Below are 14,419 nucleotides of genomic sequence, written 5' to 3' on the forward strand. Positions count from 1 at the left end.
TCCAGAGCTTGCTCTAGATAGGTTCTTTGGATGTTGGGGTTGCACGTTGGGTAGAATTATTACTATTGCAACTGCCACTATCCTCTCCCTGTGATGTCACCATGACACAGTTGCCAGGTCTTAACTGTAAAATCATAATCAGTTTTAGTAATGTCACTACCTTCTGCTCTCACAATTCATAATAGATTTTTCCATAAGGCCTCTACCAGCACTACCACCAGTAGCACATCCCCTGCCACTACTAACTACACCAATACTCATGTCTTCCACCTCCACTATGGCAGTTCCGATCTAAATTAAATACAGCAAGATGCTGTAGATGTCATGAGTTCTAGAGAAAGGGATCTGTGCAAATGAAGACAGGTTCGATATTACAGAAAGCATGGTAAATTATTTGTTGAGGAGGAACACACAGATCCCTCATTCAATGTAGCTCACTGCTTTCAAAACGTCTTTTTTTCAGGAAGTACAACACTGCAGCTACTGGCTGGGCTCTCAAGAACAGATGTAGACAAGAATATAAACAAAATAAAGGAAAATATTGTATTGTGTGTCATTGTTAGAATTAAAATAAACAACAACACAAGCAGAGGTATTGTTATAAATGGTACAGCAGTAGCCGTTGCTACTGGGCTCTGAATCCTAAGGGGGTCCCAAAAGGTCCTCCTGCACAAAAAAATATACCACTATTCTAAATGGTGTAGAGGCCGATACCAGATTTTGCACTGGGGACTAGGAGCCTTAAAGTCTCTGGGCATAAGCAATAAATACTACTTGTATATACAAACTGATTTAAATAAATTTCAACATGCATGTAAAAGTCACCTGAAGGGCATGTGATGTGTTGCTGATGCAAGAAGTCTTCTAGCCAAAATGCATAGTCCAAAGCAAAGAGTTACTAAAGCAGAATCTTCATCAGTGCGCACTTTCTGAAAGACATAAGACAAAAAGCATAAGCAATAAACAAATATAGAAGAATATTTAGAATTTTATGTGATAACATCATGATTTATCCAAATGTTTTTACTGACAAAAATATTAATACTGATGTAAGTAAAATTGATTATAATTAAATCTGATTTAGGTTCCTTTCACTTGTTGCTGAAATTTTTTTCCTTAGCTGCTTTCTACCCCCTTTTCCCTCAGAGAATTATAATATCAAATCAGTAAACATTAGAGATGAGCAAACAGTGAAATATTCGAGATTCGTTTCGAATAGCCCCTCAATATTTGACTATTCGAACGAATATCGAACCCCATTATAGGTCCACTATGACACCCCAGGAAATGATGCCAACACCCTGGAATGCAACTGGGACAGCAGGGGAAGCATGCCTGGGGGCATCTAACAGGCCCAAGTACCTGTATTACGCCACTATTTCGTCAGGATCCCTGTCAGCTTGCGATATCCGGGAGCTGACTTTTTCCCATAGGAATGCATTGACCAGCGTTGATTGGCCGAATGCCATACAGAGTACAGCATTCGGCCAATCCCCCGGTGGGTCCCGAGCCTGACCATTAGTTTTCATTTAGCCTATCCAAATGCACTTATCAGGGTCTCGATCGGGCTCCTAACCATCCCAAACGGGCCTCTGTACCAATCGCTGGGAGTGTGTGAGACCATTAGCAGGCGTACGGTCTTCTGCTCCCTGCGCTGTACACTGTCATCATGTAGCAGGACCTGTGCTGCCCATCCTCCACACAGATCGGAGTGTGCAGGGGGAAGTCTGCCGGCTGCTGCAATGAACCAGAGCTTTCACCACTGCCAGACAGCACAGAGCTGCACATGAGCCTCCTCTATACCCAGTGCACCCAGCCAAATGTAAGTTCATTTTTTGGGTAAAATATGTATATTTAATGTGTGTATATTTGTGTAAAGTGTTTGATGTACTGTGTCAGTCCTGTATGTTTGTAGATAGGTGTGTGTGTGTATGTATGTATATTGTATATGAATGTATGTGTGTAAATATATGTTATATGTAATTAGGCATAGTTCACACCTGCGTTCAGTATTCCATTTGGGGAGTCTGCTTGGGGTTCCCCCGAACAGAAAACTATACGCATTAAAAAGCAGTGAGCAATGAAACCACACGGACCCCATAGACTATAATGGGGTCTGTGTGTTTTCCGCACGGTGTCCACATGAGTCATGCAGAGAGAAAAGTAGTGCTTGAAGTACTTTTCTCACCACGTGATTCAGGAGGACACTGCACGGAAAACACATGGACCCCATTATAGTCTATGGGGTCCATGTGGTTTCATTGCTCACCGCTTTTTAATGCGTATAGGTTTCTGGGGAACCTCAAGCAGACTCCCCAAATGGAATATTGAACGCAGGTGTGAACTGTGCCTAAGCATATATCCAGCATATCAGTGTCTTTCTGTGTTTTCTTCTGTACATGACTACCATTATTCATACTAGAATTGCATTTTATAGTGTGAGGTTCAGTATATTGAGATGTTAAACTCCATACTCACCTGTCCCCGGTGTCTCCCACATCCGTCTGGTCCAACGGCTCCTGGGGCCTTGTTCTTGCAGATGTCATCGCCACACATGACTGCTGAGGCCAATCAGTGGCCTAAGGAAGTGACATGTGACATCACAGGTGACATATGTGAGTGATATCCCGGTTCCTTTTCTTAGGCTGCCAGGTGGATGATTGTCTTCAGCGACTACGTGTGGCGAGGACTGAAGAAACCCCGGGGCGCCGCTGGACCAGTCAGGGGTATGAAAATCAGGGACAAGTGAAGTGTGGGTTTTATTTTTATTTTTTTTTCCTTCACCGGCCTCCTTGTAGAAACCTATAATTCCTGGACAACCTCTTTAAGGGTTAGGCCTTACAGAGCGAAACATAGCAAAAAAACACTGTTTTTCTTTTGTTTGTTTTTTAAAGCACACAAGCAAACTCTCCTGTCCCCAGTGTCTCCCAGCACAGTCCAGTCCAGCATGTAAGTACCAGCAGAACTGCAGGACCGGACCGCTTTGGGAGGACACCAGAGCACTGGAAACAGATGAGTGTGGGATGAGTGTTTTTTTTTTTTTTTTGTTTACTTTGTTTTTCACCTCCTTGGACTAATTATAAACAAAAAAAAATATGCTGGACAACCTCTTTAAAGTGTGGGGCATTTGGGGGTATATTAAAGGGGTTGTCCAGGCATAATTTTTTATGGTTTATCGTCAGCATAGGCTATAAATACCTGAGCTGTAGGGGGCGACCGCAAAATTATGAGCGTAAAATAACGCGCGTTATACGATTGTAATCCCCATTGAAATCAATGGGATCTTTTTAAAGCTCAAACTCTGACAAGCGTATACGTGCCAGATTGCGCGCCAGTTTACTCCGTGTGAACTGCCCCTAATATGCCCCACACAATTTAATGAAGAAGGGTGCAGAACCAAAGGTCCACTAAGGAGGAACCGCGCTCACTGGTGCGTGCAGAAAAGAGATGAACCGGGATCCAGATAAATACGATTTATTGAATGAATAAAAATACAGCATACAGCACAATGCGTTTCGGGCCTAAAAATGGCCCTTTCTCAAGTGCAAAAAACGAGAGCAGGTCCCATTGGCATTGATCCCATTGACTTCAGTATCTTCCCGGTTTACCGGTTAGGGACTGCACCGCTACCACTCTCACCACATTACGGTCTTCAAGTGTTGTGGCTCTCCACAACCATATAAGGTGAGAGGCCATCTGGTCTTTAGTAATAGTTACCTAGTTTCTAAACCATCTTTTTACTTTCAATACTACACTTAGTGCGCTCGGTGTCCTTGTTTTTTTTTTTTTATACCACACAATTTAATGTCCCCCTTCCCCCCAGGTTTTTAGCCCTGTCTCTGCATGTGTCAGTTTGGTCTCATGGTGATGCCTCATTTCTCTACAAAGTCCTCTATGTAATTGGTCTCAGCGGTCGCATGAAGCAAGAAGGCGCCAGCACAAGAACGAATGGACACTGGTGGCGGAGTGCTGAGGACAGCGGAGCGCCGGAAACAGCTGAGTATGCTTATTTATTTATTTTTTTGTTTACACCTCCTGCTCGCCACATGGGTTGCTCCAATTCCTGGACAACCTCTTTAATAGATTCATCCATGTTTCTAATATTGATGGCCTGTCCTGAGGCTAGGCGGTTAATATTACATCTCAGGGGTACAACAGCCAGAGCAGCTTTTTTTTTTTTAGGACAGTGCGGCTGCAGGTACTGGTAACATTTCCAGGAGCACTTCTGTTCACTTGCCATACAGGGTATAAAAGTTGGTTTAGGTATTGCTTATCGTATGGTGGGTGAGCAGCATGGCATTGTTATTACCTGTACTCGTACTGTCTTTGTACAGTAGGGTCCTGGCAGTGGGCCCCTAGAAACTATTACACTGGTGGGCCCTAAACATCCCAGTCTGACTCTGGGTTCAGCACAGAGGGGCGAACATGTCCAAGTTGGCCCCCAACTAAGGTATACCAATATTATCACTGTGCGGTGACCATAACGGCTCTACCAGGGCTCTGCAGATAATTTAGGTGAATACAATGCAGTAACATTTAGTTTACTTACAGGTGATCTTCTGTAAAGTTTGCCGCAAAGACATCTTTGTCCTCACCTGCACAACTATCCTGCTGCTACCCCCAATTATAAACTATATAAGATTACCCCACATAAGGAATAATACCCCCAAGTGCATCTTTAAATTAATAACTTCCCTGTGTAACCCCATAAATAGTGCCCCTTGTTAATAATGCCCCAGGTGTTTCCTAATAAAAAGGTAAAAAAATAAATAAAAATGAGTGGGGTTCCAATACACAGTATCACACAGATCAGCTGTTTGAATAACCTGTGGTATCTGTATAAGGACCGTGACACCTTCTCTGTTTACATTCATGTTTGTCATTCATTTTATAGTGTGCTATATTTAAATGCCTCCCAAATACAAAAACTAACCCAATTGAATGCAAGATCAAAAACTGGAAAAAGCACCAGGCAGAAAAACCGTATATCACACAATAATATACTATAAAAATATAAATATATTAGATATTAAATATAAAATCAAAAATTAATAATACATCAGGGCTTGATGGAAAGAGCCAAAAAAGAACACAAGACAAGACAAAATCTCACAGGCACCGATAAAATGTTATATTATATTCATTTGTTATGTTATGTTATGTTATATTCATTTGATATATATATCTAGATCTGTGCACATTGGCACCCCTTTGGGTTATTGAGATAAAATCTTATATGATGCTGTTTGTGCCACTATTATTTTTTAATACCAAATTTTCATCATAATTTTTTCTGATCTAGACATTGTACATCTGATTATTTTTTTATATTTTTTTCATTTCCTGGTATTTCCCAAAGTGATTTAAATAACGCTCTGTTCAGGTTTGTAATCAGCGCCAGCATTTGCTTTATATAGTATTTTGTCCCATTGCGGCCATCCAGCTTGCCTTGCTGCCTTTTCACACTATCTGGATATTTCCTAAGTATTGAGCACTAGAGATGAGCGAACAGTGTTCTATCGAACACATGTTCGATCGGATATCAGGGTGTTCGCCATGTTCGAATCGAATCGAACACCACGTGGTAAAGTGCGCCAAAATTCGATTCCCCTCCCACCTTCCCTGGCGCCTTTTTTGCACCAATAACAGCGCAGGGGAGGTGGGACAGGAACTACGACACTGGGGGCATTGAAAAAAATTGGAAAAAGTCATTGGCTGCCGAAATCAGGTGACCTCCATTTTAGACGAATAGTGGATTTCAAATCCGGGTCATATGAGAATGTGAACTTTGTGACTATGAGACAGGGATAGCTGTACAGGCAGGGATAGCTAGGGATAACCTTTATTTAGGGGGGAATGTTATTAAAAATAACTTTTTGGGGCTCTATCGGGTGTGTAATTGTGATTTTTGTGAGATAAACTTTTTCCCATAGGGATGCATTGGCCAGCGCTGATTGGCCGAATTCCGTACTCTGGCCAATCAGTGCTGGCCAATGCATTCTATTAGCTTGATGAAGCAGAGTGTGCACAAGGGTTCAAGCGCACCCTCGGCTCTGATGTAGCAGAGCCGAGGCTGCACAAGGGTTCAAGCGCACCCTCGGCTCTGATGTAGGAGAGCCGAGGGTGCACTTGAACCCTTGTGCACCCTCAGCTCTGCTACATCAGAGCCGAGGGTGCGCTTGAACCCTTGTGCACACTCTGCTTCATCAAGCTAATAGAATGCATTGGCCAGCGCTGATTGGCCAATGTATTCTATTAGCCTGATGAAGTAGAGCTGAATGTGTGTGCTAAGCACACACATTCAGCTCTACTTCATCGGGCTAATAGAATGCATTGGCCAGCGCTGATTGGCCAGAGTACGGAACTCGACCAATCAGCGCTGGCTCTGCTGGAGGAGGCGGAGTCTAAGATCGCTCCACACCAGTCTCCATTCAGGTCCGACCTTAGACTCCGCCTCCTCCGGCAGAGCCAGCGCTGATTGGCCGAAGGCTGGCCAATGCATTCCTATGCGAATGCAGAGACTTAGCAGTGCTGAGTCAGTTTTGCTCAACTACACATCTGATGCACACTCGGCACTGCTACATCAGATGTAGCAATCTGATGTAGCAGAGCCGAGGGTGCACTAGAACCCCTGTGCAAACTCAGTTCACGCTAATAGAATGCATTGGCCAGCGCTGATTGGCCAATGCATTCTATTAGCCCGATGAAGTAGAGCTGAATGTGTGTGCTAAGCACACACATTCAGCACTGCTTCATCACGCCAATACAATGCATTAGCCAGTGCTGATTGGCCAGAGTATGGAATTCGGCCAATCAGCGCTGGCTCTGCTGGAGGAGGCGGAGTCTAAGATCGCTCCACACCAGTCTCCATTCAGGTCCGACCTTAGACTCCGCCTCCTCCAGCAGAGCCAGCGCTGATTGGCCGAATTCCGTACTCTGGCCAATCAGCACTGGCTAATGCATTGTATTGGCTTGATGAAGCAGTGCTGAATGTGTGTGCTTAGCACACACATTCAGCTCTACTTCATCGGGCTAATAGAATGCATTGGCCAGCGCTGATTGGCCGAATTCCGTACTCTGGCCAATCAGCACTGGCTAATGCATTGTATTGGCTTGATGAAGCAGTGCTGAATGTGTGTGCTTAGCACACACATTCAGCTCTACTTCATCGGGCTAATAGAATGCATTGGCCAGCGCTGATTGGCCGAATTCCGTACTCTGGCCAATCAGCACTGGCTAATGCATTGTATTGGCTTGATGAAGCAGTGCTGAATGTGTGTGCTTAGCACACACATTCAGCTCTACTTCATCGGGCTAATAGAATGCATTGGCCAATCAGCGCTGGCCAATGCATTCTATTAGCGTGAACTGAGTTTGCACAGGGGTTCTAGTGCACCCTCGGCTCTGCTACATCAGATTGCTACATCTGATGTAGCAGTGCCGAGTGTGCATCAGATGTGTAGTTGAGCAAAACTGACTCAGCACTGCTAAGTCTGCATTCGCATAGGAATGCATTGGCCAGCCTTCGGCCAATCAGCGCTGGCTCTGCCGGAGGAGGCGGAGTCTAAGGTCGGACCTGAATGGAGACTGGTGTGGAGCTATCTTAGACTCCGCCTCCTCCAGCAGAGCCAGCGCTGATTGGTCGAGTTCCGTACTCTGGCCAATCAGCACTGGCCAATGCATTTCTATGGGGAAAAGTTAGCTTGCGAAAATCGCAAACTGACAGGGATTTCCATGAAATAAAGTGACTTTTATGCCCCCAGACATGCTTCCCCTGCTGTCCCAGTGTCATTCCAGGGTGTTGGTATCATTTCCTGGGGTGTCATAGTGGACTTGGTGACCCTCCAGACACGAATTTGGGTTTCCCCCTTAACGAGTTTATGTTCCCCATAGACTATAATGGGGTTCGAAACCCATTCGAACACTCGAACAGTGAGCGGCTGTTCGAATCGAATTTCGAACCTCGAACATTTTAGTGTTCGCTCATCTCTATTGAGCACATTGCTCCAAGCATAGTTGTTCCGGGTGCAGTGAACCCTAGTCCTTTTACTGCTGGGAAGTTTGGACTTTTTGATGGGTATTTTGTGTGTGACACTAAGTTCTGTTTTTCCTTTCCCTTTGCATAGCGTCAGTATTGCAGTGTTTCACGTTTATTTTCTGCTCTATACTTTGTGTTCCCTCATTTTCACTGTTAGGGGGGGTGGGGGGGCTTGCTCTGTATCTTGCCTCTCCTTCCTAAGTGTGAAACAAGACAGATTGTTTCTCTTGTAGGTGAGTTATTTCTCCAGTTGCGTTCATGCCAACTCAGGTCAGTTAGTCGGGCCCATGGCTACTTCTAGTGTGCAAGGCAGGAATTAGGAGTATCACACATACAAGTAATTCCAAACTGCTCATTACATTAAGTTTTTGTCACGCTAGGTTTACACTAGCGTTCGATCTCCGTTCTGTGGTTTCCGTCTTCTGCATGCAGAAGACGGAAACCTGCCAGACCGGGTCCGGCCGTAAGCAGCGGTGAGTGTTTTATGCTCTCCGCCGTGAAACCATTTTTTTAAAAATCGGACACAGAGTGCTGCATGTCTGACTCTGTGTCCGATTTTAAAAAAAACGGTTTCGCGGCGGAGAGCAAAAATTGCTCACCACCGCTCACGGCCGGACATCTTTCAAACCCATTCAAATGAATAGGTTTGAAAGAGTCCTGCCGGTTTCCGTCTCCTGCCTCCATTTTGTGCAGGAAACGGAAACCTGCAGAACGGAGACCGGGCGCAGATGTGAACGAGCCCTTATGTGTTTTTATTTTATACTTGACTGAGAAGATCATAACACTGACCGCGTCTGGGAGGAAGGACCTCGGATAGCGCTCCTTCTCACACTTTTGGCGCAGAAGTCGGTCACTGACAGTACTGCCAAGTGCTGTCATGGTCTCATACATGGGATGGGAGTTGTTCTCCAGCATAGAGCTCAGATTACCTTTAGTTTCCTTTCAGCATTAACATTTTCTATCAGATACCATACTACAAAATTCTCTCCCAAATGAGTGTCATTGATTGTAGACAAGACTTTTAATGTGTTCATACAAAAAAGTAATTTTCCAAACAAATTCATTCAAGACCATGTTAAAAAATGAGCACACTTCAATAAAAGTCTTAAGATCAAAGCTAAAATTTAGTCTACAAAATTCAAATTAACAAGAATTAAACCACAAGTGAGTCTAATTATTCAAGTGTCCAGGAGACTGTTGACTATAAAAGGGTGTTACTTAAGGAAAGCTGCTTCTCATTTCATACTGTCAGCAATGGCACCAAAGAAAGAAAAACAATTCTTTACACAAAAAAGTAAGGGTTACAAGAAGTTCAGCAAAGCTTTATATAGATGTAACTTCTAATGATAAAGGTTGAAAGAAATCACCATGTTCGGGTTGGTTCACACTAGCGCTTGTATTCCGTCCGCAAGGAGTCCGCATGGAGACCCCCCCGAATGGAATACCAACGTTAATGCAAGCGCTGTGCAGTTAAGCACACGGAGCCCATAGACTATAATGGGCTCTGTGTGCTTGCCACGCACTGCCCGCACAATTCATTCGTGCGGGTAGTGCGCGGCAAGCATACAGAGCCCATTCTAGTCTATGGGCTCCATGTGCTTTGCAAGCACATAGCTTGCAATTGTGATTGCATTCCATCCGGGGGGTCTCCATGCGGACTCCTTGCGGACGGAATACAAGCGCTAGTGTGAACCAACCCTAAGATCACTGCAGTTAGCTAATGATGTATAAAGCCAAACTAGGGTGAGTGTTTCCTGTGACACAATATGATGTATACTACAGAAGAATGGTAAGAATGGGCGTCATCCATGAAGGAAGCCTCTCCTTAAGCACATGCACAATAGTTTGCTAGGTCCTAGGCTGGAAAAGATGAAGACTATTGATATTCTATAACCTAGAGTAATAAGACAAGGACAAATGATTATTCTGTGGTTTGTTAAGTGTGTTTCTGGTGCAGTGGTGATCTGCCTATGCCAAGACCTCATTCCTGTGATTGACTCTCGCCCCTTCTGAATGCTGCTTTCCAGGCACCTCCTAGTTCTAACCCCAGCTATTTCTGAATCCTGTTTTGAAGCATCTCCTGGCTGAGTCTAGGACTATTTCAGCTGTCTCTGGCTGACAATTTGCTCTGCTTCTTCCATCTGTTCACTACTTTATTGAGTTTTACACTGCTTTATGAAAACTCCACTTGACTTTTGTTGTATTTTGCCAACTGCTAGTAAAGCAATGTTACAAACCATTGCTATATGTTATCCGAAGACTCATCCTCTAGATAATTAATAGGCATTAAATTCATGTCCTAACAGAGTTTTAAGACCCTAAACAAAGTTCCTGGAAAGAAAATAACTCTCTAAAAACAGGTATGTTACTTTCATTTGTTCCATTAGAAATGTGTTTCATTCTTCATGCTAGAAAAAGGAATTTCTTCAGATAGCATGGAGTACATTCCTGAAACATACTGTAGGGCACCCAAATAGTCAGTGTAATTTTAAAAAGACAAATTTGTAATAAATAAATAAAATAGAAAAATGTACATCAATCTAGAGGTAAATTAACTAAATTCAAGCTTGGGGCAAAATATTGTAAACACTGTATTTAAAGATATAGAATATATGTTTATACTCAATACCTTAGTTTCTCTTTTCATACAGTACTGAATCCAATCCAGATAAACACCACAGAAACTCGCTCTTGTAATGCCTTGCAAGCATGGAATGTAGTCTTCATCCACATTGACGTTGAAAGTTGCTAGGTCATATTCAACATGATTCCACCTTGTGTAGGGCTGTAAAGCTTTCCGCATTGATTCATCCCTTAACCAGTGCATTAACTTTGGTGATTTTACTGTAAAGTATATTATGCTCTGTGGAGACATTTAAAATATAAAATACTGTATTAAAATAGAAAAAGAAAAAAAGTGGTGGCACTACTGACTATAACGCACAAAGTCCAATTTTATATGTTTCACAGCATTAGAGCATGGGAAGAATATGCAAATCAGTCTTCCATGATGTAATTAGGAAGTCAGGTGCCTCAGTGTTGCAAACTAATAGAGGGCGCTCACTGGAATGTGCAAGCCTGTCTTCCCTGATGTAATTAGGAAGACAGAATCTCAGTGACATAACCCAATAAAGGTTTGCTCCCTTTAACATCATGCTCGACCTTCCAAGAGGCCTTTGTTTTGCAGTGATGCTGGGATTATTACCAGGTATAGTCTCTCTTGCACAGTGGAGTGCTAAAGGCTTAATAAGTCTCCACACACCTAAATGGTGGTCTCTCCCCAAGGAGTGACGATATCCCCTAGCATTAGTGCAGAAATATTCGTACTTGGATTTGAGGCCATTCCTGGCCCAGCCTTGTGTATGGTGGTGCTCTTACACCCAGAAAAACATTTCATGCAAACTCTAGGATATAAAAGAAGAAAAGTGGGGGCACTCACGAAGGCTGAAGATTATTTAAAAACGAGTCCTTTATTTAAAAAAGTCATAAAAACATTGGGAGAAGTAGATGACAGCTGGACAAAAAAACAGGCAACGACCATTTTGCACACTTCACACTTTCTCAAGCCATCCGTAGCTACAGATGGCTTGAGAAAGCGTGAAGTGTGCAAAACGGCTGTTGCCTGTTCTTTTGTCCAGCTGTCATCTACTTCTTCCAATGTTTTTATGACTTTTTTAAATAAAGGACTCGTTTTTAACTAATCTTCAGCCTTGGTAAGTGCCCCCACTTTTCTTTTTTTATATCCTAAAATACTGTATATATCAAGAAGATCATCTAAATAGCAAAAATCCACATATTCTCCAAAAATATTTCTAACTTTGGTACTTTTAACTGAATATATATATATATATATATATATATATATATATATATATATATATATATACACACATATTCACCTCTGAAAACCTTTTGTCAAAAAACTTGGTTTTAGGCTAGGGCTCTATGGCGACTTTGGTTGAGATTCCTCATGTGCACCCAAATATGGTTGCCTTGCAACTCTTTCACTAACGTACGGTACATGATTGGAGTCGTGTGGCTACCCTGAGGGTACCGAAGCTTCTAGTTGCAAAATAGTCCAGGAAATCAAGGGAGACAGTCTGTTATTCAGCTTTGGAGCCCCAGTTTTATTCATATGTAAAAGAGGGGAAAAGCGCTTTGGAGGCATGCTTTAGCTTGCTTGGGTTCTGGTCTAAGCTCTGGATTCTGGAAACTGTAGAAACACCACTACAAGGGACTTTGATTAGGTTTATAAACAATGTACTGCTGATAGACTCCCTTTAAGCAATTACAGAACCATTGCAGAACTCTCTGGCTAAAACTTTATATTATTTTTGCAGTACAGAAAGGGTAGGCTACTAGTCTCAACATTCTATACAATATTTTTACAGTGTACCATAGAAATTTCACGAACAGCAATAATTTAAAAGTAAAATATGTGAAAAAATTACAAACCTTTACAAAATATTTGATCAAAATTTTGCGCAGGTCAAACACTTGGAAAAGACTTGCGGCATTACTGTAAATTACATTATATCCTTCCAAAATATATTGGCTTCGTGTTGTTTCCCATGTCAACCATCTCAGGTTGAAAGCAGCATTACAAGAGAGAACATGTGGCAAATGACCAGTTTGGAAACAGCAGCATCCTATGTTGTCTTCATCACCTTCACTTATTGCTTCTACCTCTCTTTGGTGACAGTATGTTCCTTTAATATAAAACAGAAACTATAACGGAGTTTTCCAAGACAAAAATGCAGTAACAACAATTAATCTAATAAAAACAAACAGTACTCGCCTATTTCCTGCTGCTTCAGCACTGATGGTCATTGGTCCTGAACTGTCTTTATTTAAAGATGTATTTATCCTTAAAGGGGTTGGCCACTTTTAGACCTACTGTATATTGAGACAAATGTTATGATTCATATAATAAAAAGTTGTACAATTTTCCAATATACTTTCTGTATCAATTCCTCATAGTTTTCTAGATTTCAGCTTGTTGTCATTCATTCAGTTACTTCTAGTGGCTAAAAGTCTGACCATGGTCATGTGATTTACAGTCCATGGTCATGTGATTAGTACACAGCTCATTACCAGTCAGCTGTCTGATTACTGTGCTGTGACTGTAACGAGCTGTGCACCTGTGTGCTCATCACATGACCATGGACTGTAAATCACATGACATGGTCAGACTTTTATCCACTAGTAGTAACAGAATGAATGACAGCAAGCCAAAATCTAGAAAACTGTGAGAAACTGATACAAAAAGAATATTGGAAAATTGTACAAATTTTATCATACAAACCATTACATTTGTCACTCAATATTGGTCTGAAAGTGGCCAACCCCTTTAATTTTCCTCAAATTTTGTTAAAAATTCCAGTTTCTGATTATAAAAATTCAAATCAATAACAAAATATGCTAGAAAAATCCTCAACAGGCTGGAATGCACACCACATATTCATCTCCTGACAGATATTTTTCTTTTGTTTATTTTTTTCCAAAGATGATAATCACATGCACACAGTGAACCTGGCCCAATTTCTTGGGGGTGGGGGTTCATTGAGTATGCAATGACCTCTTCTCTCAGTGCGAAAGGAAGATCTCATTACACTGGTAAGGGACTCGAGAGCGTTAAATACAGATTTAATCAATACTTAACACTTTTAGCTCTTTGACCATTACCTGAGCAATGTGTGCCCCTATGCCTGGAGCAGGGAAGGGGCAAGGAGTCCAGAGAGCTAAGGGTGGTGAGTAGTGATGAAATCTATACTCACAGTTTGTTCCCTGAAGTCCCTCCAATATTATCAAGCAGGGAAGGGGTTATACAGTATGAAGCACTACACAATATGCAAGCTTAAAGGGATTCTATCACTCAGACATGATTTTTTTTAAGTACCACGTCGGAATAGCCTTAAGAAATGCTATTCGTCTCCTACCTTTCGTTGTCTTCTCCACGCCGCCATTCGCCTACAATCCCGGTTCTTGTCGGTATGCTAATCAGCTCTCTTGCAGCATTGGGGGTGGGCCCCAGCGCTCAGACAGCTTTGGGAGCGTCCCCAATCCAGCGAGAGAGCTCTCTCCAGCGCCACTTCCTCTTCTTCAGCTGCGTCATCTTTCTCCTATTCTTCCGGCAGTGGGTTGCAACTTCTAAGGCCTCGGGCCTTGGGCGGAGCAGTCTGCACATGTCCACAGGCCACGAGTAAATGGCCGCTTGCACAGTGTTGGAAGTTTTATTCATATACTAATTAGCCTCCATTGTGCACCCAGAAGTCTCAGCAAGCACTCTCTGCTATGTGTGTGTCAGAGCAGGGAAGGCTTATGAGTCATCAAGAGCAGCAGCTCCAAATTTCGTTGATTAGACATTTTGATTAATGTAGA

The 14,419-nt window shown here is 42.5% G+C and overlaps 1 protein-coding gene across 2 annotated transcripts in view; it reads right to left on the reverse strand.

Annotated features, from left to right (window-relative positions):
• PCNX2 (pecanex 2) overlaps positions 1 to 14,419 on the reverse strand; it is a 383,347-nt gene that overhangs the window by 42,545 nt on the left and 326,383 nt on the right. For both annotated transcript variants that reach the window (XM_075267754.1, XM_075267755.1), the window contains 3 exons: positions 12,494 to 12,747; positions 10,668 to 10,901; positions 826 to 929 (listed from right to left, as the gene is read on the reverse strand). In XM_075267754.1, coding sequence (XP_075123855.1) covers positions 826 to 929; positions 10,668 to 10,901; positions 12,494 to 12,747 — 592 coding nt within the window. The remainder of the gene's footprint in view (positions 1 to 825; positions 930 to 10,667; positions 10,902 to 12,493; positions 12,748 to 14,419) is intronic.

This window comes from Leptodactylus fuscus, chromosome 3, assembly GCF_031893055.1.
Source record: "Leptodactylus fuscus isolate aLepFus1 chromosome 3, aLepFus1.hap2, whole genome shotgun sequence".
In the NCBI taxonomy this organism is placed as follows: Eukaryota; Metazoa; Chordata; class Amphibia; order Anura; family Leptodactylidae; genus Leptodactylus; species Leptodactylus fuscus.